This window comes from Filicampus tigris, chromosome 14 (genome assembly GCF_054856515.1).
Source record: "Filicampus tigris isolate MCC_2025a chromosome 14, RoL_Ftig_1.0, whole genome shotgun sequence".
Taxonomy (NCBI): domain Eukaryota; kingdom Metazoa; phylum Chordata; class Actinopteri; order Syngnathiformes; family Syngnathidae; genus Filicampus; species Filicampus tigris.
The window spans coordinates 5,139,433-5,165,594 of record NC_141230.1 but is presented as its reverse complement, the minus strand read 5'-3'; the positions used below and the strand labels follow the sequence as shown (position 1 = coordinate 5,165,594).

Genomic DNA, 26,162 nt, shown 5'->3' with positions numbered 1-26,162 from the left:
ATTTGCCGCGTGCATGCTTGCTTGAAGCACGAGGGGAGCGATAACTCAGGTGACTCTCACAGTTGCTCTTTCCATGTATTTGACGAAATTATAGAAATGATTGGATTGAAAAAGAAAAGCAATGTAAAGCATGGGCCAGAGAACTAAAATGAAACATAATCGGAGGTAATCCTAAGTCTTTTTTTTTTTCTTCACATACAAGTCATTTTAAGTGGCCGTCCGTCGGCGAGTCCGACTAAACTACCGTATTTTTGGGACTATAAGTCGTGTTTTTTTTCCCCTCAGTTTGGCCAGGGGTGCGACTTATACTCCGGAGCAACTTATGTGAAATTATTAACACATTATTAACTGTATATCATTTCACATAAAGAAACAAAGATAAATCCTTAACGCTATTAAAGTGCATGGATAATTTAAACAGTAAAATCCTAATATTTTGTTAAATAAGTAATTAAAATAGTATGATAAAAAGGCAATTTGACTATCAATACATCTACTTGCCTGTGGTCTTACACACACGTACGTTTCGGCTATAAAAAGGAAGATTCAGAACAATAAAACATCCTTTGTCAACAGTGCCTCACCGTTGTTGCTGCAATCGCCGTCATAAGCCCCTGTATGAGCAGTTCAAACTAAGTGGGACCCGAGGTGAAACTTCATCTACTCGAAAAACAATTACAGACGCCTTCGCCAGCATAACTCCTTATGATAATAAGTCCAAACAGCACCGACAAATCACGGATGCAATATGTTTTACAGACCGTTTTAGTTATTGTTATATTTTTGTGAACAACTCAGGGGACTAATGCACCTGCTCTTTAAGTTTTAATGTTTGTTCTAATTTGTTTACAATGCAGTTTCACAACGTTTTTTATTTCATTTTAATGTTATATTTTTGTAAACAACTCAGGCACTCGTATATCTACTTTTTAATTTTTCAATATTTTATAGTTTATTTTAAATGTGTTTATAACTCTGCTGCTGCTTTAGAGGTTTTTTATTTTATTCTATTTTTTTTTAATAACTCAAGGGTCTCTAGTGCACTTGCTATTTTTATTTTTCTGTTTAAAATCTGTTTAATATTTTTCTGCTGTTTACATTGAAGTGTGAAATACAATGTTAAATATTCTATTATGTTACAGGCACATGACAGAGACCCCTTTTATATACAGCAATCATCATTCACAGATGAACCCCCTTAGTCTGGGTTAAACAATATTATATGAATACAATGATGTCATGGTGAGTTAACCAAATTATTCCCAAACAAATCTATTCAAGTCATCTGGTGAAAATTCAATTTTAAACATCATAATATATATCGCAAAATCCCCAAAAATCGCAATGTAATTTTTTTTCCAACATCGTGCAGCCCTAATGTGTACTAAGCGCACAATTTTATTATTTGGATTTATATGGACACATTTATCAGCGTTACGCGACGGAGGCAACTTTCGGGTGATGGAGGGGGGGTGTTGTGTAATGTAACGTAAGCATACCGTTCAGCCTGTTGTTGTCTCTATTCTATTTTTATTTGAAATTGTTCGTTATTTAAATTTTAAATGACATGTCTGTTCTTGGTGTTGGATTTTATCAAATAAATTTCCTTAAAGAATGCAATTTATACTCCAGTGCGACATGTGTTTTTTTTCTACTTTATTATGCATTTTACAGCGACTTGTAATCCAGAGCGATTTATAGTCCGGAAAATACGGTATTCCAAGAAGCCCCTAATCCTTCATGTAAATGTTCACTAATATACACTGCGACTCCTTAAATTAAATAGATGCATTTTTCATATACAGTAAATGAAAAAGTAATTTAAATAGATATACTGCTCCATTTTGGGATTAGATCAGTGATTTTTCTTTAACTTGCTGATCAGTCCAAAAAATCCTGATCGAATAAAGCTTAAGTATTAGTGTGTCGCTTGCAGCATTATACATGTTTTGCTAACTCAATTTTTCTATATTACGGTTTTTAATGGATGTACTTATTTTCCACATTTGCCTGTTTTCATTGAGTGAGAAAAATAGAATGTTATTATTCAGTGCAATAATAAGGCCTATTTTTCCTGCTGAATGCGGTACAGGCAACATAGCACTTACTCGTGGTTATTAGGCAGTGTGCTATACTCACCTGTTGTCTACTTTTTTGTACTTGTATCTATATTTTGCTATATGAATGGTATATTTCATTTGTCTGGTTGTATTTTAATTACATTTCCCTTATACTGACCTTGTACTGTATCGGTTTGGAAAAAAAGTGGCAAGTAACTTCTTGTTATGGATGTTCAATATCAAATTGACTTACAACACTAATATATAACGGCGACAGAGAAGGTGTGATGTGATAGTGTGTGCAGGCTTCTTGTATACCTGTTGATCATGTCATCTAGCTTGGCTAGGTCAGTGTGGGGGAAAGCGGGCTCCTCCTCCTCCAGCTGGGGCGGTCCATCACCTTGTCCGTGCTCGCCCGGTGGGCTCACTGGAGAGTTCTCATTAGATGAGTTAGGAGATGAAGTCTGAAACATAATAAAGATAAAATAAATGCAGTCATACACCCAGAACCACAGTAACATAACGTTCTCAAATGGTGCCACCCTGGGACCCGCACTTTCCAATTGTTGCAAAGTTGCGACGAGCTTTATAGAAGTTAAGAACAACAAAGTGATTCAAATTTGATTCAAATCCTGCATTTGCTGGTACGCATGAGTTTATCAAATCAAATTACATTCAGATAGTTACAACAGGTATGTTGCATGATCCCAGAAGGAAGCACCACTTTCATTTAGAACCTGAGAGAAGCTTGACAAGAAACGTTGGCATAAGTACGGACATTTGCTTGCAAAAACAGAAATCTGCACAGGTATCACTTCCCAAACCAGAAAGTATTTTAAATACATATATTTTTCAAACTGTGACTGGGTGTAACAAAATGACAACATGGCAATTATAGGGATGTCACAATATCGCAATATTAAAATTTGCCACAATATATCGTCGTCATGTCACGACATTAATAGCAGCAAATCTGTTTTTTAGCAGCAAATTTTCCATTTGTGCAGTTCCAGTACCCTCTGGTGGTTAGTTTATTAGTGCGGTTTAATTTGATGCCAGATATGTTTAAGACCCACACCAATCACCAATAGGAGCCCATGTAATGTGGCATCAGATATCGATGCTGTCACTGGCTTAGGTGTGTGCAGCTACACTTCGCTTTGACTTTTAAAGATAAATGCGAATCACTATTATCCTCTATGTAGTGCCACAGCACCTATCTATAACTAGCGTTAGCGCTCCCCATTCATCACCTGGCCAATGAAGAGTTCAAACGGGGAGGGGCGAGGTTAATATATGCCACGCTCACCACATTGGCGAGTCTAAACTGCCCTGGGGGCTACCAAGCAAATTCCATTCCATTCTAAATTCTATTTGCAAAATAATTATTTAAAAAAAAATCTGAGTAAATCCCAATGCTTGTGAAAATAAATACATAATGACATAAGATAAAACAAATATGACAAACTGATAAGGGAGATGCTTATTCACGGTTTGAATGTGTGCAAAGATGCAAGGCATCAAACGGTAGATGTAGAAGAATGAAAATACAAGAGGCTTGAATTTCACATTATACAGGTGGGTGGTTTTGAATAGCTGAGGCAAAGTCTATTTCCATAATTTGTTTCAAAAAGGTGTGTGTTATGTTGAGTGTTCACCACACACAAAGTGAAAATGTCAAGCTTTTATTGTTTCAAATTTGAGGATTATGGCAGAAGGACACACAATTACCTTAAAAAAATTAGAACAGAATAAACTTTGAACTTTATTCATTGTGGGCGCACAAAAGTCAAGCTGCTTAAAGTCAAGTCCAGTGTGAAGTGTGTGTTCGGGGTGTATGGGCTGAAAAAAAAGATCTCTATTTTTTACAAAACCTCGATAATTTCATGATATCCTACAAAAAAAATAAAATACTGTAAATATGCACTTGCTCCACAGAACAATTACGCGAGTGAAAGTTTAGTCGGACTCAGCCAATAGACGGGTACTATTTTTTTCCCCCCGGAGAAAAAGGCGAATGACCGACGACTGAAAAGTATCCAAGCTGCAGACGGACGGCGGATATCGGACACTCAATTTTCAGTAAAATGCCCAACTCTGGTAATTTGTGGATGTCCTTAACACAGATGGTAAGAGAAAAACAGCTGTTAGCGCCCTTACTGTACATAATAATACAGTGAGATTGAGAAGTATTTGACCACCCTGCGATTTTCTCCCACTTAGAAATTATGGAGGGTTCTGAAATTTTCCTAGTAGGTGGTTGTCCACGGAGAGACAGAATCTTAAAAAAATAATAAAATGAATTCTGGAAATCACATCGTATGATAAGAATTTATTTGTATGTTAGTGCTGCCTTTTATAAGACCACAGTCAATGCAGCTGTCTACTTAGACATTTTAGAGCACTTCAGGCTTCCCACTGCTGACCAGCTTTTTGGAGACAACTATTGTATTTTTCAGCGGGATTTGGCTCCTTCCCACAGAGCCAAAACTACTAATACCTGGTTTAAAAGCCATGGAATAACAGTACTTGATTGGCCAGCTAACTCGCCTGACTCGACCTCATTGAAAATTGATGGGCTAATTGTCAAGAGCAATGTGAGGGAACAGAAACACTGAAATGCAGACGATCTGAAGGCCAATATCAAAGCAACTTGTGCTAAAATAACACTTCAACTGGTTGATCACTTCCATGCCATGCCACCTTGATGTTGTCATGAACGCAAAAAGAGGTCCAAAGTACTGCGGGCATATTACTTTCATACACTTTTCATAAGCCCAACATTTCTGTGTTCAAGATCCTTTTTTGTTGGTCCACTTGTGTATGTGATCATTGATCATTCCTTCTTTACCTCACTCACTCACTGAGTGCATGCACGTATGTGACTAAATGAGAAAGCAAGAGGATTCTAGACTTTATTTTTAACTTACCGCTGTGAAAATGTACGGAGCATACTCTCGCTCAAGACGGAAGTTTGTTTAATGGTGAAATGTTTTCATTTTACAGCCGATAACCAAGCCATCCGACTTCGTTTTGACATGTCTGTCTTATATAAGAGTGCGCCTTATAGTCCGGAAAATACGGTATATACTAAAAAATTTAAACACCCCTGTTCAAATGCCATTTTTTGTGATGTGATGAGACCAAGGTAAATCTTTTCAAAACATTTTCCACAAGAGGAAAAAATAATAATTTTAAAGGAGTTCAAAAGAAACTGATATTCAAAAAGAAAAAAGGCAACTCCACTTCATATTTACGATAAAACAGCTTACACATTTCTTCAGACTCCTCTGCCATCCCTCTAATAATATAGTAATTTTCTTCATGGTAAACATTACATCGATTTATGAACATTTCAGGTTACAAACAACCTCATGGAACCAAACTCCTTCACTGCCACTGACTGCTATACAAGTCATAGATCCATTTGGGATGGCAGTGAATGAGTTAAGTTCGTAACATGAGGTAGCGCAGCAAGAGGTCTTGGTTAAGTGGTTAGTGGATAAAATTCATGATGGCGTTGGAAGCAACAGAAAATATCCAAAACATGCCAGTCAGAGTTATGTCACAAACAAGCCTGTGATATTTTTGAATGGTTGTTTGTCAGCCGTAAATTTGTGGAAATGTTTTTAGATTTGTAGCATACTTGTGCAGGCCTACTTGATCGGTACGAAAACTTTGAAGCCTTTGATTACTGCGAGCAGTTTCATGGATTTCCGGTTGTGCGATCAAAGCATACTCCCGCTGTCTGTTTTTGAGTGACAGGTGCCAACAGACACACTCATACGGTACATAAGAACATTGCTTTTATATGCTTGAGCGGAACAAGGGTAAACGTGAGAAGTGTCCGTTTCACATTTATTTAAGACATTAGTCAACTCATTAGCAAAGTCTTGCTTTAAGTCATTACTAGGCAAGCTCGATCACACTTTTGTGGCACCCCAGTCAGAATCCGAGTCATTGGTTTTAAGAATCTGCTGATACAGAGTCTCGATCCGATACCTCAGCAATGCATTAAGAAAAAAAGCGTGCATCCAAATTTCTCAAATGAATGCTGAAATATACATAAAGAGACTCATAAATAAATGCACATCGCAGGTGTCGGGCCAGAACCGCCTGTCACGATTAAGTAAAATTTGCATTTTGTTTCCCACAACAACTCTATACTATTTAGTCAATCCAAACGTGTTTTTGGGATGTAAATACGTATGGAGAACGGTGATTTAGGGTGCAAGTCCAGGTTCTACAATTCAAAATCAAACCACTGAGCTTCGATCTGCAAGTTTATATGATATCTACCAGTAGTGAGTTGTACGGGTTATAAGTCACATTGAAGTTGAAAAAAAAATTAATGAACTATCTTGGTCAAATGTAATTATTTATTTCGTTTTTTTTAATCACAAAAATCTGGTTAGCATTTAAAAAGGGTTGCATTATATAGACAACCCTTGAATGAAGTCTATACCCCATGATTTTATATGATCAATGTTTCTGTAGGCAGGTATGAGGGCAGGTGTCAAACACTTCACTCAAAGTCAGCACACGATGGCTGGATAAATGCAAGAGTGGGAAATATGAAATGTGGGGGTGTGTGGTGAAGGCTCCTCCTGCCTGGCTGACCTACATATACAGCTTGCCTCTCACGTACCACCACAGCGCAACAACACACGCACGCGCGTGCGCGCGCGCCACCCCCAACATCCATCACTCAGGAGGCTCTATTCATTGATGCCTCGTCTTCACTTTCCCCCCCTCTTTCCGTTTCCTCGCACCCCTCTCTTTTCATCCCCTTGGGCATCTGTGTGCGTGTGTGTGGTAAGGTGCAAGATTTATCTGTTAAAAAAACCCTGCGCTGCAGCGTCTGGAATTGGAGAAGGGCACTTGAATTTTCCCTTAATCGTTTACAAAGTGAACTATTAATAGTATCGTGACTAAATTATAATTTAAGTCATTAAATTATGTGGCAAAATAGCAAGAGCCCAGTACTAACTACGAGCTAAATATCAGGCATAACCTATTGTTAGTTGGCACTGAAAGTTGAAAGTGTACATGGTCACCTTGTTGGTAGTGAGATGGTAGACACAAACCCACAAGTGTTTTGGACTTTTTGATTCATTAATTCCAGGAAAACCTATAAAATGCCACAAGGTGAAAATATCAATCTGCAAGTATCTGTCAGGTGTGTTCAAAGGGTATGTATTTCAATTGCGTTTTATATGGTTATATTATAGTGAATCCCTGCTATGGATTTTTAAGCAATCCTTTTTTTATGGCTTTTCAAAAGTCCGAATGGAGAGTTGCGTGATGTCAGTGTAGTACCGCAACATGCCAGGCAGCATTGAGCTCTACTGGAGGTAGACAGAGTGCAATTTATACAATAACAAGACAAGGCAGAGAATGATCCCGACTAAGCTGCAGTGACAGTCCTTGTACCCGAACAGGAGAGAGAATATACAGTATCTGTGATTAATGATGTGGTTTGAACACTTCTGTTTAAATATGCAAAAATGATTCTCTTATGTGAAACGACGATATGCTAATTTGTGTAAACGCATCTATGGTGTTTAGAATTTTATATTTGCGTCAAGTTATTTCATGTTTCAACTTAGAAGGAAGTCAACCTAAACATATTTTTTTCAAGAATATGTTCTATGCAGGCCAACTAAACATGGTATTCTGACAAATATTGCGTTTGTGGAATAAGAGTTAATCCACCTGTTTTTAGCCATCTCCGGGGGCGGCCATTTTGTCACTTTTGTCAACTGAAAATGACATCACAGTTGCTCAGTGCTCAGGTAACGGCTAATCACAGCACACCTGTTTTGGGGTTGTCAAATATTGGTTTCATGAACCTTTCTACCATTTATGAATTTTCCAATGATTTTCTCAATGGATATTTTTGACAAATATATGAATATCAAACCTATGAGCTTGTCAAACACCAAACACTAACAATTCTACCCTCTATAAATTGAGGTGTTCAATCATATTAGACGTGCAACCTCCTTTGCACGAGATAATTTTTTTTTTACGTGTTGCACTGAGCAGCTTGGTCTTTTTTTTTTTTTTTTGTATGACATGCAGCCACACTTTTGACCTGTGTCAAAAATTCATAATTATAAGACCCCGTGAGCATTATCCTGCAGTCTTCATTGCTGTCTGTGTGTTGTCGGTAGGGCTGCCACAAACGATTATTTTGCTAGTCGACTAATCACTAACAGTAGTAGCGATTAGTCGGCTAATCGGATACGACTGATCGGATAATGTATCAATCGCGTCAAATCGCAGCAGCAAGCTGCTGCTCTTATAATAAGCATCATTCGCTTACAGCTTAAATTCTTTATGCACAAACTAATCATGAAGACAAGATGATAGTACATTCAACTTGTATTAACCCATTAAGGACTAAAGCGCCTGTCTCAACAGCTCCCCAAACCCTAAGGTCGCCTTTGGAATTACCCTTGAAAACCTGAAGATTTCCCAGAAATTCAACACTTACAAAATGATTAATATATCAGCCCCTGTAGCAGACAGAAACATAATTCCAAAAGAATTAAAGAGCTTAGACATGTGGCTTTCACACAGGCAGAATTTATTATTTACCAGAACCGTTTCAATTGATGATGTAAAAATAATGTGTCAGTGCAAGAGAAGCACCATTTTAATTAAAAAAAAAAAAAAAAAATCGAGTGGTAATTACCATCCTCTATTCTGTTACAAAGACATCTATATTGTCAATGTCTACAAACCATATCATATCACGTTCGACTGTTTCCACTCGTCGTATTTATATAACTGCCGTCACTTATCAGAGCTCCGGGCGATCAACGGCATCCGCCATTAGACTTCCTACGGCTCGAAAAAAAACCACGACATCCTCCGCGGTCTCGCGCCACCCTCACGTGTATATTCTGATGCATTAAATTGGCTAAGAGACGGAGAATTTGATTAAAAAAAGACACCGACGTATCCACTCTCCCGGCTTAAAGGTAGAATGACGCAACAGCGCTCCCGGCTCTAGTGGTAGAAAAGTGGTTATGTGCTCCCATCCTTAATTGTTTAAACTTTGCAACTTAAGCCATCATTCCTGACATGTTTATAAACAAAGGAGTGACTTAAATTGATGGCGATATGCTGGCCTTAAAAATGTTTGCTGTAATTTAGTGCTTTTTTAAATTGAACCAAAACTATACACTATGCAGAGTTGCACTAACACAGTGAAATTATCTATGAATACAAAAATAAGTACTTGTATACATATTTCACTCATCTTGGGCACCAAGACTTTTTTTTATTTTATTTTTATTTTTTTTTAACGGAAGGTAGTGAAATCAGAGTAGTAAATTGGGCAAATGCTGTGTGCTAAAGAAAACTAAAATAAACACTTGTATTGGTTTTTAATTTTGCTTTAATTTAAACTTCATCAAAAAGGTTTTTTTATGCTTTTCACTAGTACGCATACTTTAAAAGTAGTAAATTGATCTACACAATCAAAATGTGGTATGCACCTGTAACAAAAAAAGGAAAGACTTTTTTTTTGCACTATAGCATAGTATATTACAACAAACTTAATTACGGATTTTATTGTTATGTGATGCCGATGAGTGGCACGTGTCGTTTTTGTGTTGAGCGCTGATATTTCCCAGTTCATGAACGCATCACTCCGTGAGCGTGAGAGAGAGCGAGAGAGGGAGCAAGCGTGCGCTTCCTGCTTCGATGTCCACCACACATAAACACACAAGAGTTTTGGTTGTTAATCAATGCAAGTTTACTGAATAATGTGCCAAATAAATATATAAATAAACGACCCGGCGACGATTAAAATTGTCGACGATAGTTGTTATTAGTCGACTAATCATGGCAGCCCTAGTTGTCGGCACTTGTTACTCGCCAGCGCGGTACACACACATTTCCTATTGGTTGTACTTCGCTTGTGTCTGTTGTTTGCTCCGCGCGCACTCACACTATTGGTACTTAGTTTGTTTTGGACGGCTTCCTCCGCGAGACTGATTAGGAATGGAAATGTGGCATCAACATTTTAAAATCCGAACGATTTAGGGAAAACAGAAGTGCTAGTCCCGGTTCCACTCTGTTTCCGGTGCCCAATCCTAGGTAAAACTATCAAAGAAAAAAATAATTCACGTTTTTTTGGTTTTGTTTTTTTAAATCGCATGCAAGTCTGGTACATATCCCTGCGATAAAAAAGGGTTCACTGTACAATGGTCTACTCTAAGGATGTGTACTCAACATAAGACACTGTTTTATGATGACAAAGGTTTGAGCCTGAACTAATTAATTGACTATCTTATTTATTTAAAATGCTAACCTGGTTCTGTGGCAACGGAGGTTGGCTCTGAGCATCAGGCGCCTGGCCCTGGCTGTCATTGCCCCCCACCGGAGAGCCACGCGTGGTGGCCGTCATGCTCGCCACGGGGCAGATCTTGGCAATCTTGGCCTCTTTACGCAGCGCTGACCAGGAGGGAAATCAGAGCCGCCTCAGCCGTGGAGCGGAGGGAAGAGAGGCCGAACACGCGAGAGAGGGACACAAGCACCTGGAGATCTGGATGTGCCGCTGAGAACATTGCATAACCTGAAGTGATGAAGGAGAAAGAGCGAGAGAGAGAGAGCAAGAAAAGGGTTAAAGATCAATATTAATCAGCAGACTAGGAATAAATATGCAAAACAGACTTACACTGCCTCAATCATATGAGGGTAAAAAACACTGATTAAGGACCTTCTAAAGTTTTCACCTCATTACATCTCAAGATCCAACACACATTAGTATATATAAACAAATTTGTGTTCAGAAACATTACTTTCCTACCCTTTTATCAATACAGTAATTGCCAGACGTTACAAAAGGCAACTGTTCTTTGCTTTGTCATTTAAAATCACATTAATCTGTCATTGATTAACCGTTAAGGTGCAGAATCAGTGGCTATGTTTACATGGACACATTTATTTGGATTAAATGCCTGATTGGAATAAAAATGCTTCATGTACACACACACAATCTTCATTTACAGCTCCATTCGGGAGTGTTAAGTCGGGAACAGTACAAACGGGAACAATAAGCGAAATAATGCTCACCTTTAAAATAGGAATGGACGTAGCGACGTTTGGTTGACATGGAAGTCGCTACATCTTCTTCCACTACTACTTCCGGTATATTTGGTATTTTGCGCATGCCAAAATAATTTCTTCCGATCGAAAGTGTGATGCATGAACACTCAAGTCCTAATTGGATCAATATTTTTTGTGTCCATGAAAACATAATTTCAATCCTAACTCTGACTGGATTAAAGACATTTTGTCCATGTAAATGCAGTCTGTCAGTGCTGTGATGGGGTAAGAATGCAGAGCAGTGGCATTGTTAACGGAGATTTACCATATGAATCCAAATTGGACTAATTGATAACAGTAACTCCTCACTGTGCAGACACTATGATGCTATACCAGTGCCAAAGAATGTTTAAAAGTGACATAGGTAGTGTTTTTTTACTTAAAATCGAGTGGTCAAGTTGTTCATCAAACCAGTTTGGATCTCTATTAAACAGAATTGTTGGATTTTCCACCCTTTTTTGTGTTGGTTCTGCACAAATGGTACCAACAACACCAGGGGGATGAAGTCAACTCAGATGAAGATTCCCTACTTCGCAGGGAATTATCAAAGCCATTATAGTGGCAGGCCTTGTAGGCAAAGTTAAAATGGGTCCTTGGTTTATGACAGATATTCCATCTTTGGGTTCTGTGTAAAAGGCAAAAGTGACTACCGCTACGATTAAGACATTTTGTGGGACTGTCAAACTTTGATCTCGACAAACATGAAAGCATTATAAGATAGCGTCATTCTTCTTTCATTTACTTATATCGTTAGCGGCAACTATTAAATTATGGACTGAAATGTCCATAATGAGAATACAAAGGCACTAAATCACACAAAACTGTCCACTGCAGAAATGAAACAAACGTGTCACAAAGAACAAATCAATGATGAATTTTATACTTATATTTCTTTAAACATCACCGTCAAGGAACAACACGTCATTAAATGTCAGATGGGCAATATAATTTTTTCAGTTTGTGTATCCAGTCTTGCTTTGCTGTCAGTTCAATGCTATTCGTGTAGTTGTGCACACCGGGTGTTGAGATAACATTCACACTTAACCAAGACTGTGCCAGAGTTAAACTAACCCTGTGTAAAGCCTTAAAAAGAAAACATTACAATGCCTATTATTGATACGTTGTATCACATGCATAAACGTCTCCGATATATGTCCTTATGAACCAGTGAGTCAGGACTGAGGTTTCATTTTACGGTGTTGGAGCTGTAGGTTTCATTTTACGGTGTTGGAGCTATGACAGCAAAGTCTACATCTTATTGATGTCATTTGAAGTGTTTGTGTACCGATATGATTTAAATAGAAGCTATTATTACAATCTTGATAGTTGTTTTTTTTAATAAATCAGTTGTTAACCCATCATTTTGTATGTCTCACCAAATACTAAACGCCATACAAGAACCGAAGCAAAAGATGGTTGCACCCCGAACACTCACGCTAACCATCCACTGGTGTTGCTAACCCACCTGCCATGACAATTAGCACACTAAAAGCCCATTCTAGAACAAACTTAATGTCGACGGGCCTTTTGGACTGAACCGGCTTTACAACATTCATGCATTCACACAGCGTTTAGTACGAACCGATAACGAATGAATGTAGGTTCCATGGCAGAAAAAAAGTACGCGGTGACAATCGGGGGTGGGAGGAGGGGGGGGTGCTATGGTGTCAAGCCCTTTTTGCTTATTTGCGGCAAATGGCTGGCATATTTGACGTCTGCTTATCGAGGTAAAGGCTAGCGAACGTGCATGGCGATCCACCCAAACAGCCGAGCCTCCGTGGAGGCCTTGTCGTCAAAAGCGAATTGCGTTGAGACGTGCAGGCCTCATCATCACTCGGCCTGGACCTGACATTACGTTAACTGCTCCCATAGCATACGCATTGATAAGCGAATGACAAGTGGGCGAAATATGGTTAGCGCCCACAGCTACTAGCAACGGAGACTGGGTGGGATTGTGAGGCGTTCCCCGTTGACCAAGTTGTGCTCCCGAATCGCCATTTCCAGTTAGCTTATGACATGCTAACCGATGATTTAGCCGTCGGTGCTAACGTCCCGAGTTGATGCAGTTAGCTAACCCTGTTCTATTTTGACAAGAACCGAGCTCTTATGACTCAACATTTAAGCATTTTGTCCAACTAGTATATAAATCAACAGTTATGATCAAGCGTATGGCCATTGTTTTGAGCGGCAGGAAAAGGTAGCGCTGCTTATGAATAACATCAGATCTATAAACTGAACACAGGAGTCGTCTATTTCCTGAAATTCAAGAGAGTTCGGACTTCTAGCATCCAAGTTTTTAACTCAGAGTACCGATATACTTTTGGTTATACCAAACGAAAAGACATCCAATATAATGTAACATTTAACCAATATGTTGTACATTTAGGTCAAGACAGCTGGTTAGACAGACCATACATTTTAAGACTGCTAGACAAAATATTTACAGAAATGGTTCAGCTAGTAGACAGCGTCGACAATTGACTGATAGCTAGCAGTAGCCCGAGTCCAGCCATTAAAACCGGGTGAGTCCCTGGGACCGAACGTGATGTTAGGACAATGAATTGCATTTTAACCACTTCGACACATGATCATACAATCAAAAGGCGATAGGTGTGAGTGGGCAATATACCAGCACATGAAAAGCACAAATGACACGAATGCAATAGTTGGTTACCTGCCGTGCACCACAGCAGCTGACGCTAGTAACTTACTAGCCGTGCGGCTAACAATCCCCTGTAGCGTTAGCCTATGGAGCTAGTTAGCTAACAACTCACCAGGAATTTGATATGACTTCCCCTCTATTCACCGGCTACATCCAGCCTTGAGCGGCGGTGTCGTCGTATATTATATAAACGTGGCCTGGTTATTGGTGACGGCTTTTCACAGGAGACACCGACCCGCTGCTAGAAAGATCTCTGTAATTCCGACGTTTCCCCCCGCTTGCTTCTGGGTGTTTTTCCCTGCGTCACCGGCGCAGTCACAACCCCCTGACTCTCGACCAATTTCTGGGGCTTGTCACTTCGGTCCCAGCAGCAGTCACTCACACAACTTGAATCAGTTCAACATGGCGGAAGCGCAGTCGGGTGCGAGCGGCGCTCCGTTTTAAAATAGGCCAGATGAGCGAGTCCCAACTCCAAAAGCGTCGGCCTCGTCTTTAAGGAGAGATTGCGCCGCCGCAGAGGAGCAGCCCAGTCAACACAACATCAGCTGAACGGAAAGTGCATTTAACTGCTCCACAGTCTGATCGCTTGAGGGAGTCCGGCTCCGATAAGCTCCAGATCCGCGGTTTGGCTACACCTCGACGATGAGCTCAGCCCGAAAGACAATCGCCGCCCACCGTGCACTAATGTTGCGTTTCAGTCACACACGAAAAGTCCGCAATTTGGGCTTTTTAACAGGTGCACCCATTAAGACACGCGAAAAAGACGGAGGAACATTCAACTCAACTTGCAAAATGGCTCCTGAGTCTGTCAAGTGAAACCAGTCAGATTGTTTTTAGCTTTGTTTTTTTTGTCTCATTAAATAAAGTCCTACTTAGAAATAAATGTCTGCCATGTTTCCATACGTAACATACCGTCGATGTGATGATAATTGGTATTGCTTACATTATACATACCTGTGTTAGTCGCCGCTATCCAGCGTTGGAATGAAAGGGAAAATACCGCAAGCAAAACTTTACATCCCCGAATAAGCTACTATACTCGCACTAAATAATTTCAAGCTATAAGTGTGTTGATGTCGGGTAACTCTTATGGAAAATGTCGTTTGTTCGCATACCCTCGTGTGAGTCAGCGACTACAACAACGATTTATATAAAGGTGCCGTTGCAGAAGTCTTTCAAGTCTGTGATGTTTATGTACGTACCTCTTTATGTGCATTCGGGCGAGCACATGGACGTGATTGTGGTCTTACCCCGTAGGAATTTTTTTCACGTTTATTGTTTTTACATTAAATGCCTATAATGGTACGCACATGGATATTGTAGTGTTAATCACGTGTGGGTCAATAATTCAGACGGAAACCGTTTATTAAAACGTAAATAACTGTTTTTATGGCGGCAACCACTTTGGATGTCCTTCGTCCGAGGGTAATGAAACGCCGCACGAGCGAATGGAAAGACACCAAAGATACAAGACAAAATATTCGACTAAAAGCTAAATATCTCAGTGACATATTTGCGCCAAACTTTGAATTCCCATTTTACTAAAAAGTATAAACAAAAATTATCGTTCAGAAAGTGTTTGTGTATGATAAGAAATGCCAATATAACAAAACAACCCGTAGATATTATGCAAATGTGAGCACCAGTACCGGCGAAATCAAGGTAGGAGTGGGGTGTTGTTGTGTCAATGATTGTGGTAATTGAAACATTGGAAGACAACAATACATCACAATATGTAACGGAAGTAAGGGAATTGTATGGAACCTTAATCTGTATTTCAACAAATCTTGGAAACACAGGGGAAATAAACGTTTTTATTGGTAGTATATATAAGGAGACTATATGGGGACTCATAATTGTACATATGTAAGTTTCATCAGACATCAGCAAAATTGATACTTGATGATGGTGAATGATACTCGATCATAATAGTACACTGCAAAGACAATATTGTCCCACCCTTCTTGGTTAACTGCAGTGTTCTGTCTGTGTGACATGACATCATTGATTTTCTATACATGATGTTGCTTTTGATCTTCTTGTTCAATTATTCATAAACATTAATTAAAATTAAATCTGGCCCATTGCAAAGGCGCATTGTTTTCTTTCACTTACAACACAAATGTCAAACTCAAGGCCTGAAGGCCAGATCCGGTCCACCACATCATTTAATGTGGCCCGCGAAAGCAAATCATGTGCGTCTACTTCATCTTTCTTGTTAAAATACCAAGTTTGGAAATTTTCTTCACCTTTAATAACTGATATGCAAGCATTTTATGTTACAAGTTCCCTTTTGAAATACAATTGTTGAACACTTTTCATTATCTTCTAATTTCAAAACTAGTTATGTACAGATTAGTTGTGTATTTGTAACAATATGAGGCGATTAGACGTCACATTTTATGTCATAACGGCCCTGTGAGGGAAAACAGCTCCAATGTAGCCCGCGACAAAAATGTGGTTGACACCCCTGACTTCCAATGGGTATAAGGATGCATTTACAAATAATAATCACATTATTAGTAATTGTACCACTGATGCCCAGCTTACCTACGTACCATGTAGGCCTACTGTCGTTAGTCAAAAGCAACTGGTTTCTGATTAACAGCAGACTGTCAAATTAAACTGATAGTGTGAGATGGGAAGATGTGATAATTAATTATTCAGAGTGAATTAGCTTTTGATTCACTTTGGCAACTATGGATATCAAATATGCATTGTAACTGGGAGGGTTGGCAGTGAATGAGTTAACTGTACCATTTTTGCAGTCAGCCCCGTTTTTGTTTTTTGTTGGGCGGAGAATGTTGGTGCTGCTGGACAGTCTGCGAGGAGCTGGACCACGTGAAACCGAGTGCATCCCCGACGAAGTATGAAGAGGAATGAAGCGGTCGGCGCTCAAAAGAACACTTAAGCGAGAGAGACAACTAGATGAAACGAGAACATTTGACCCAATTTTTCTGCATGTGTGTTGCTCGTCATGGACGAACTATATCGGCTGTTCTCAGGACTACAATTGCTTGTTATTTTCAAACCCATCTTGTAGTGAGTGACATGCATGATACGAGTTTGTCACCCTCATTCAAGTAAAGAGACTCTCACATCTTCCAGCAGTTAAGGTTGGGTGAAGGGAGCTATGGTGTACTTTGATTGGAAAATATTTTGTCCGGTTGTTTACAATTAATATTATCTTGGTTGTTTACAATTAATATTATCTTGGTTGTGTGTTCGTGCGTTTTATGTTTTGTTTTGCATATACAGTGTGTGTACATCACATTTTACAGTTTGATCTTGTAATGTGTCTTTGCGTTAGCTTTTATTTTTGTCTTGTTTACTCTGCTGTGTGCAGCCAGTCCAACATCGCAAAAGAGAATCTGTTGTCACTTGGCTTACCTAGAGAAAGGGTTATTCAATAAATTTTAAAATAAATTTTTGTGATTTTACATATGTTTGACTTGATTATATCACTGATAGAATAAATACTGAATAAATGTGAAGCGGCTTGTGAGTTTTCGCTGTGAAATCTGATATAAATGCAGTTTCCCCGCACACTTTTGGGGTAATTATTTTTGGTAATATTTTTTAATATATATATTTTTTGAAAAAACGTTTTCCAGGAATTGTTTGGTTTTCATTTTTTTTTGTTCTATATTTTTCAACGCATTTATCATGGACATCAATTATACATGGCTATTCGCTGACCTGCCCGGTCCCTACACCCTGAATAGCGGAAGCCCACTGTACTGTGTTAATACAATTTACTTACACAATGAAATATACATATAATAAATAAGCACAAGACCACAATTTACTCAATAATTTAAAGGACCATTTGCCAAATTGGCATGATTAATAAAATATAATGACTGACAACCCTAAAAAAGATTGCACCTACCCGTTTTGGGCCCTGACCCTCTCTGCTAGAATGAATTAAATTTTGCTCGTTTGGGCTGTAGCCTACCTATACTAGTGAATACTGTACATATCGTTGCTGTCTTGTGAAAAACACTTACCGGTATGTCAATTTTTCTTCAATTTTGTTATTTTTCCGTGAATGTTGTTTCCGCGTTACAGACATCACATTAACGTGAAAATTAAAAACATTTCCAAAATTGGACATACGTGTTTTTCACTGGACAGCGACAATATGTAAAAGTAAGACTAGAAATGTCGGTCATTCCAGAAGCGGAGGACATTTTCTTCGACCCACAAAATATCAAATAGTCCATGGGCAAAACACAGAAGTATGTATGCTTGGTGTTAATTATAATTTGTCCTGAGGCAAAATGTAACTGTAGCTGTAATATGGATTCCTAAAAGTTACGTATATCAAACATCAACTAGCTCTTGTGCACCTTCTAAAATGTATTTTTTTTCTCTTGTACATAACTCTTCATGACCAACTTACATATCAAATATCCATCCATCCATTATCCAAATGGCTTATCCTCACGAGGGTCGCGGGTGTGCTGCAGCCTATCCCAGCTGACTTCAAGCAGTAGGAATACACCCTGAATTGGTCACCAGCCAAACGCAGGGCACACAAAGACAAACAAACATTCACACTTACAATCATACCTAGGGACAATTCAGAGTGTTCAGTTAACCTAGCATGCATGTTTTCGGCATGTGGAAGGAAACCGGAGCACTCAGAGAAAACCCACGCAGGCACAGGGAGAACATGCAAACTCCACACAGGAAGGCCGGGGCTGGATTCGAACCCACAACCTCTGCATTGTGAGGCGGATATGCTAAGCAGTTGATCACTGTGTCACCCCCATATGAAATATAACAGATAAAATATGAAACTTTTTCAGAAATCTAAAGCGAGAAAAAAAAGTGACCTTCATGACTCAGCAGAAATGACATAATCGCAGCTAATTTCTCTTTTTGTGTGTAGAGGTCAGGCAGGGGTCACACACGGTGCTTGCGGGCACCAGGTAGCCCCCAAGGCTCGTATGAGTAGCCTGCAAGCTCACCAGTGATCGGACATTGTGATTTCCTCGGAAAGTTGCAGAATCATTTGAAGATGTAAACTCTTGCAGAGATTTATAGAAATAAAATGTTACATATTGATATTTAGGGCATCCACAAGAAGGTGGACATCCACAGCCCTGGCAATGATGAATGTAAAGTTGGAAAATCTTCTCTTCCGCACCCCCAAGGCAAATAACATTTTTAGGGGGCATCAAAATAAGGCACTCGCCCCATGCATCCAGTGTTCTATCTTTGTACGACACTGGATGAAGCTCATCCCAGCTGACTTCAGGCGATAGGCGAAATACACCCTGGAGAGGTCAGGTCGCCTGCCAATCGCAGAACCAACATTACATTATCATTATCGCATATTACATATTACATCCATCCATTATCCGAAACGCTTATCCTCACAAGGGACACAAGCTTGCTGGAGCCTATCCCTGTTGTCTTCGGGGAGTCGGTGGGATACATTAAAATTTATTGCTGCTTTATTCTTGAGGTGGCATAGTTGCTAACTGCTTAGCACAACGGACTCACAGTCTAGAGGTTGTGGGTTTGTACCTGGGCTCCGGCCTTCCTGTGTGTAGTTTGCATGTTCTCCCCTGTGCTTACATTGCTTTTCTCTGGGTACTCCGGTTTCCTCACATGTTCTTTACGTTACTTAAATAAATTGTCTTTAAGTGTGAATGTGAGCATAATGGCTGTTTGTGTGTACGTGCCTGTGATTGGCTGGCAATCTGAAACAGTGATGCGCCAAACACAACAAAATATATGCTATGGCAAATAAAATATCACATAGAAAGTGTAATGTTAAATTGTGAACTGGACGGTCGAATCAAATCATGATTTACTGCCAATTTTTGCCTTGGTTAACATTACAGAAAATTATAAAATAAGAATCAATTTTAGAAAGTCCAGTGCCTAAATTGTACTTAATTTCTGTAATTACGTAATCAACATATTAGCGTTACAGTGTTTAATTGATCGCAAACTAGCATGGATGTAGTGTAATTAATGACTCCTACTCCTCGAGGCTCTTCTTCCGGTTTTCTCCTCCACCAGCCTAGTACTAATGAGCCCCATTAGCAAAAATGGCGGCCGAGCAGCATTGAATATATTCCCCTAACGCGTTTCCACTTATAGGTGTCTTTTACAGACCCTTCCGTTGAAACAACTCAACTCGTACAGCGAGGGAAATGTAGTTATCCAACGGCTTAACATTTTCCTCCAGGATTTGGGCCACCACAAGCCGACATTCTCACGTTTTAGCGCCGGCCGAGCCTCGTCGCTAGCTTGCTCATCGCTATCGTCATTGTAAAATGGCTCCGGTGCAGATAGGCGCTGACGGCCAGTTGGTGCCGCTCGGCGGTCCGGTCGTCTCGGGCCCCCAGCCACCAGCACCTGGAGCCATGGCCACGCACGGGATACGACTGAGTCTGCTTATCGACTTCCTTCTGCAGAGAACTTACCATGAAATCACCCTGCTGGCAGAGCTGTAAGTAGATGAAGCGATGAAGGCCTCAAAAGCTAGGCTAGGATAACCGGGATGCTAGCATTCCACACGCTGTTGATCTCATGGCAAAATGTGTTTAAGGAAAATTATAGCAAAGCAATTGATCTTATAAGGGGGTGTATCCTGCAAACATCACCCTCTCGCTGTTATCTTTACAAAAGTTGGACACTCACCGGTCACTTCATTAGGTACACCTGCTCACATCTAATGCTTTCGCAAAGCCTTAATTTTTGGTTTGTCCAAAGCTTTCATTTATTTATCAGTACTACCCAAAACCACATTAGTAATGGGATTTTTTGTTTAACCATTTAATATTTTAAATTCGTCCTCCTAAGGCCACCTATTCCACTATATGCAGGAGATCACGTGACTAAACCCGGAAAGCAGGTTAGCAGGCTTCCTGTGTATGCCGCAATAATAAAAAAAAAAAACGTTAAATACTTTTGTAATATTTCTTTATAAAAATAGTATGATATAAACACGAACAAAGTCTAAACACTGGCAGTCATCTTTGTCTTCAATAAGACAATATTAAGGAGACAGAGTACGGTCTAGGGAACTCTGTGAGCACGGTCTTGGTAAGACTGGTGTCAAAGAACATACTTTCTAAGAACGCTAGGTCTTTTATATGTGGAACGGCTGTGTACTTGTGACTTTCACTTCTGGTTCTCCTGTATTTCTGTAATTTGTCACAGTTATTAGAGGTGGGCATTTTACTGAATTTTGCTGGTCCATCATTCGTCATCTGTTTGAGTATTCATCGGTCATCAGTCCATCATTTTTTGTGATGAAACTGAATTGTAATCGTCAGTCCTTTAGTGAGGCCCTCAGTTAAGTCCATCATTCCGTCAGTCGGTGCCCCCAAAAAACATCAGAAAAACAGGCGCCCACCAGCGACCGACTAATGGTCCTTCAGTGATGGACTGACAGACAGAAATACTATTTTTGTAAAGAAATGTTATACAAGTATTAAATCCACTTCCATCATTTGTTAACATGGTTCTAGCCAAACATCTGTGAAATGTGTACTGCACACCTAAGCACTTCTTTTGGTCATTCCGACTCTGCATTTTACATTAACAATTAGCATTAGCTCGGCCATCTTCTCATGTTCTCTCTTGCTCAGGGTTGCGTGCTTAGTGACTTCTCATTCACCTTTGGTGAATGCGCTACTTCTTAGTACGGCAGTTTATTTGTCACCACGAAGGAGAGGATCCGCATCACTCAGGCCCTTGTTGCTGCTGTGCATGGACTTTCATAAGTGCGTACTGCTGTGACGTAAGATAGTTTAGCGCCGAGCGTTCTCAGGCAGCAATGCTGTTTTTATTTACCCAAATATTTTGGGGGAAAAAAAGCACATTTTATAGTTCTAATTTTGATAACCCCCGCGACCCTTGTGAGGATAAGCGGTATAGATAATGGATGGATGGATAATTTTAATTCTTTGGTACCATAATATCACAATATTTTTGCCCATGCCTAGTCAGAGAAAAATATTTTTCAGGCAAGTTCAACTACCTAGCAAAATACGTCTGTGGTGGTGCACACAGTAATGCATCTAATTCATCGTATGGTGAATATGATGTATTTTATTTTAAAGGTGCAGTCAGTCATCAGTCTTAAACTAATCTGATTATTTTAGAGACCATGCCAAAATCCCTACAGTAAATATTATCAGATTTCTGTCGTCGTCCATCAAAGCAGACTGATTATTTTTGTGTTGAATCCAAATAAAACATAAGCAAACGATTGCCTGTTTTCCGATATGTTAAAGGGATGGGAATTCAAATGTTTTTATCTGATTCATCGATTAATTGCCACAATAATCAACAGTTTAATCGATTAATTTGTTCGTCCTTTTCAGCCCTATTTTAATTATTTTTAATGTTATTGTTGTTATTATTACTATTATTTTTATTTTTATAATAGCTTAATGTGTTGAGTTTTTCTAGATGAATTTAATTTAAATTAAAAAAAAAATTAAAATCCTATCGCAGTATTAAAAAAACAGACATCATGTCATATTGACAGTGCAGAAAATTCACTCATACTGGCTTAGTCCATTACATTTGTCTGAAAATTTGCTAAGATGATGATTGTCTTCCAATATAAAAGCAGATATTTTCAAAAGTCTTATTTTGATTAAAGACAAAGATAATTGGTATGCTTTTATGCAGGACTACGTAAACCAGAGAATATTTCCTTTTGAAAGGCTGAAATCGTAGTTTGAACAATTTTAAGATAAACAGTGGCTGTAAACAATTAATCATGTAGTATTAAATTTAGCATTTAGTAGTTTCTTGTTTTGCTCTTTGTTAGACTGACAAATGAGAAGCTCTCGCTGGCAAGAGCTTGAAAAATGATCAAAAGAAAATTGGAGCGAATTAATCTTTCAAATGACAATGTGACATCCCACTTCATGATATTTTTTTTTGTTTATTACAGAAAAGACACGTTTCCCTTGATTTATATGCCAAAATTAACCAATGAATTAGAAAAGAAACAGACATGGTAAAAAAACCCTAACAACATTTGAATCATAATCTCCCCATGTTTTATGGAAGAAGACTCTTTTTCAATGTTGGAGCTGTAGTTTTCCTCCCTTTTCTCCCTCGTGAATTATAGTTAGACCGCGGACTGCTCACAAGTCGACCAGAGCGGTGTAGGGGAAAGGGGAAAAAAAGGATTTTGTGTATTATTATTATTATTATTATTAGTGTGTTGTTATGTATTTTGTGTTAGTCTACGCTACAGCCTTCTGTCTCACGTGCACATTTTTTATTTTTTAAGTACGTGTAAGTCACCTTTGTACGTAAACCTCACTTTCCTACCCCTTCAAATACTGTGCTGAGCTAGGCTGGCAGCCTGGAATTTTAGCTCACTGATCAGCGCTCTGTACTCCCAAAACCTGAGACATGTTGGCAACCCAGAGTGGGGTGGACGCCGCAAGATAACACGCATATTCACCACCAATATGGATGAATGTGCATCCGTGGCATTTTAGATAAAGCTCTTCTATGCAAGTGCACCAACTTGTGTCAGATGATTGCGTCAGTTCTCCGTAAGCTAGTTTCCCTCAATGATTTGAAATGTAATACTCGTAAAACAATTTACACTGGATTTAATACATTTCTCATGTTCTTCTTTTAGGCTTCCAAGGAAAACGGACATGGAGAGGTATGTTGAGTGTTTTCATTTTAGTTACTCAGCCTATCACATGCGTTTGTTAATCAGCTTTTAATTAACACTTCAATTGAAGGAAAATCGAGATTGTCCAGTTTGCAAGTCGTACCCGTCAGCTATTTGTGCGCCTCTTGGCCCTGGTAAAGTGGGCAAGCAATGCGGGGAAGGTGGAGAAATGCGCTGTAAGTTGACATAGAGAATTTAAAAAAATGTATCCACGGATTTGCACAATTTCCACTTTTTAACTCGTGATCTCCATGGCGACAGATGATCTCCAGCTTCTTGGATCAGCAGACCATCTTGTTTGTGGACACAGCAGACCGGCTAGCATCACTCGCCCGAGACGCCCTGGTGCATGCACGCCTGCCCAGCTTCGCCATCCCCTTTGCCATCGACGTCCTCACAACGGGTTCCTACCCACGCTTGCCCACCTGCATACGAGTAAGTCTGCAACTTTGTATTAAACATTGCTCCAAATAACTTTTTTTTTTCTTTGAGCAGCTGTTTTACTAATCATTGACTTCATTTGAGGAGCAACTTTGTCATTTTTAGGAGTATTTTTTGGAGGTTAATGCCTGGGACCAGAAGCAAAGCTTTTATTGAACAATTAAAAATATGACAGTATAATGCGGGGCTGCAGTTATCAAATATTTTAGTATTCAAGTGTCCTACTGAAAATTGTATCGAATAATGAAATATTTGGATAAATATATAATATAAAATACCGATTATTAGTAGTCAAGGAGGCCAATAACCGATATTTGAACCCGATATTCGATTTGTAGAAAAAAGGGGTAAAATGGTGTCAAAATTTTGAAAAATAAAAACTCCAACACTTGACTTAATTTAAATGCCTTTACGCACGTTTATTAAAGTTAGTGATTTACATGTTAAAGCCTTTTTACATCCTAGAAATTAGACAACTTTGTTTTAAAAGTCAGGGTGCAAACATTGAAAACTTTTCTGTAGCCCTCTAGAACCCCATTAGAATGCATTACTGTCATTAAAATGGGATTAGGTCGTTAGTAGACAGCAGTTTAATGACTAAATATTCAATTCAGAATGCGTTGTCTGTCGTTTGAATCTCGTGCCCCCTCATCTTCGTCTTTTTCCAGAGATGTGACGTCACAGTAGCCATAGAATTCAGTAGTCACTAATCATGAACGGTCTAATAACGTCCCCTTCTGTCAGCTCGTGTGTTTCAAAATCGTCTCATTCCAAAACATCGTCTATGGTGTACTGAGAGGTTTAGCTATAGCTACATCACTTCCGGTGGCTAGAGCCACGATTCCTCGAGCTTCCATGAGGTTCGGAATGAGTAAGTAAAACCTATTTTCTCGTAAATCTATGGTTGACAACTTGAAGGAAGTGACTTGTATGTATTATAAAACCTATTTCCAATGAGAATATGAATATTAACAGACTCTTAAATAGGGGTGGGCGATCTGGCAAAAATATCATATCACGATTTTTTACAAATAAAATCATGATCACGATTTTATCATGATTCTTTTTTTTACATCATTTTTTTAATACTAATTTGCACATTTCTGACCATTTTCCTCATGTTAAACATAAAACATATTTAAAAAATGTGTATACAACTCTAAAAGAAAAAAAAGACATGTTAAGTCAGCTAATCTTTCTGAACAGATTTTAATTTGAATAGTGACAATTTTTATCAAAATGTGCACTGAATGTAAACATCAAAGGTAACATAATGTAAACATAAAAACACAGCTCGTAACGCAGGTTTAGTACTTTGAAGAGTCTTTTAAAGCCCCCGTTTTCCACTGTTTTAATGGGAATCATGTCTTCAGCAAGGTAATAAGTCACTGTCTCAGTTACTGCTTGCTTGTTTTTTCATATGGAGTGCTCTTATTAAATGATTGTGTTACCGTGGGTTGTGTCAGCTTGGAGCTAGCGGCTGCCTCTGGCTACAATGTGCTTGATCTCCATTTGCTTTGGCTGTCGGCGCTGATGTCCGAACCGATGCAAACTTTCCAAACAAATGGTTTGCGCTTTCTCCTCCGAGGAAAAGCCAAACCAAATCGACACTGTGGATGTGGAGTTTCTTTTCTGGACCAACTCTGCTTCGTGGTGACTTTCCGCTATTGCTGCCCGCTATACAAACAAACAGGGAGGCGGGAAGTGTCACATACGGTGCACTGTGCGTGCTGTGATTGGTTGGTCGGGCATATGCGTCAGCGGCTTTGCGCCGCCATAGAGCTAAACTGTTTGGAATGTGCCATGTAGACGATCAAACGATCTTTCGGCATTATGAGATTGTGAACACGTCAAACCGCTTAACGATCTAATATCGCCATATCGACCACCCCTAGCTCATAGTAATGATACAAGTGGTTGCGAGTTATAGTAGACTGACATTTATTAAAATTTCGGCAAAATCTGTTGCATTACCTTGAACTGCTCACTCGACTTGACCCGTCCGATGCGTGCTGCTCTTCAACGAGAGAGAGCAAACAGGCAGATTTACGCTGAATGGTGTTACCCACTGCATAAGGAACCGATCAGTTGGTGTTGTGGGCGGGGCAATCTACTTCTAGAGGCAGGGCCAGTCGTGCAGCACAGAGAGAGAGAGAAGTACGGTGCAGCAAGCCAGAATAAACCAGTTTTTAATTGA

General features: G+C 39.3%; 2 protein-coding genes and 1 long non-coding RNA gene across 10 annotated transcripts in view; 2 read left to right on the top strand and 1 right to left on the bottom strand.

Moving 5' to 3' along the window:
• Positions 1-20,530, bottom strand: part of usp9 (ubiquitin specific peptidase 9) — a 66,713-nt gene extending 46,183 nt beyond the window's left edge. For 3 of the 7 annotated variants that reach the window (XM_086050675.1, XM_086050680.1, XM_086050681.1), the window contains exons 1-3: positions 13,958-14,526; positions 10,387-10,650; positions 2,379-2,524 (exon numbers count right to left, since the gene is read on the bottom strand). In XM_086050675.1, the coding sequence (XP_085906801.1) occupies positions 2,379-2,524; positions 10,387-10,482 (242 nt within the window). In that variant the 5' untranslated portion in view covers positions 10,483-10,650; positions 13,958-14,526. Of the gene's footprint in view, positions 1-2,378; positions 2,525-10,386; positions 10,651-13,857; positions 14,527-14,799; positions 14,967-20,508 lie in introns of those variants that run through there. The other 4 variants (XM_086050679.1, XM_086050677.1, XM_086050678.1 and 1 more) reach the window with 4 other exon arrangements.
• Positions 13,962-17,339, top strand: LOC147136098 (uncharacterized). The gene is made up of 2 exons (XR_015089446.1): positions 13,962-15,507; positions 16,614-17,339. It is a non-coding gene; the product is annotated as an uncharacterized LOC147136098 (long non-coding RNA).
• Positions 19,871-26,162, top strand: part of med14 (mediator complex subunit 14) — a 28,596-nt gene continuing 22,304 nt past the window's right edge. For both annotated transcript variants that reach the window (XM_086050684.1, XM_086050683.1), the window contains exons 1-4: positions 19,871-20,317; positions 23,486-23,512; positions 23,595-23,700; positions 23,786-23,959. In XM_086050684.1, coding sequence (XP_085906810.1) covers positions 20,142-20,317; positions 23,486-23,512; positions 23,595-23,700; positions 23,786-23,959 — 483 coding nt within the window. In that variant the 5' untranslated portion in view covers positions 19,871-20,141. The remainder of the gene's footprint in view (positions 20,318-23,485; positions 23,513-23,594; positions 23,701-23,785; positions 23,960-26,162) is intronic.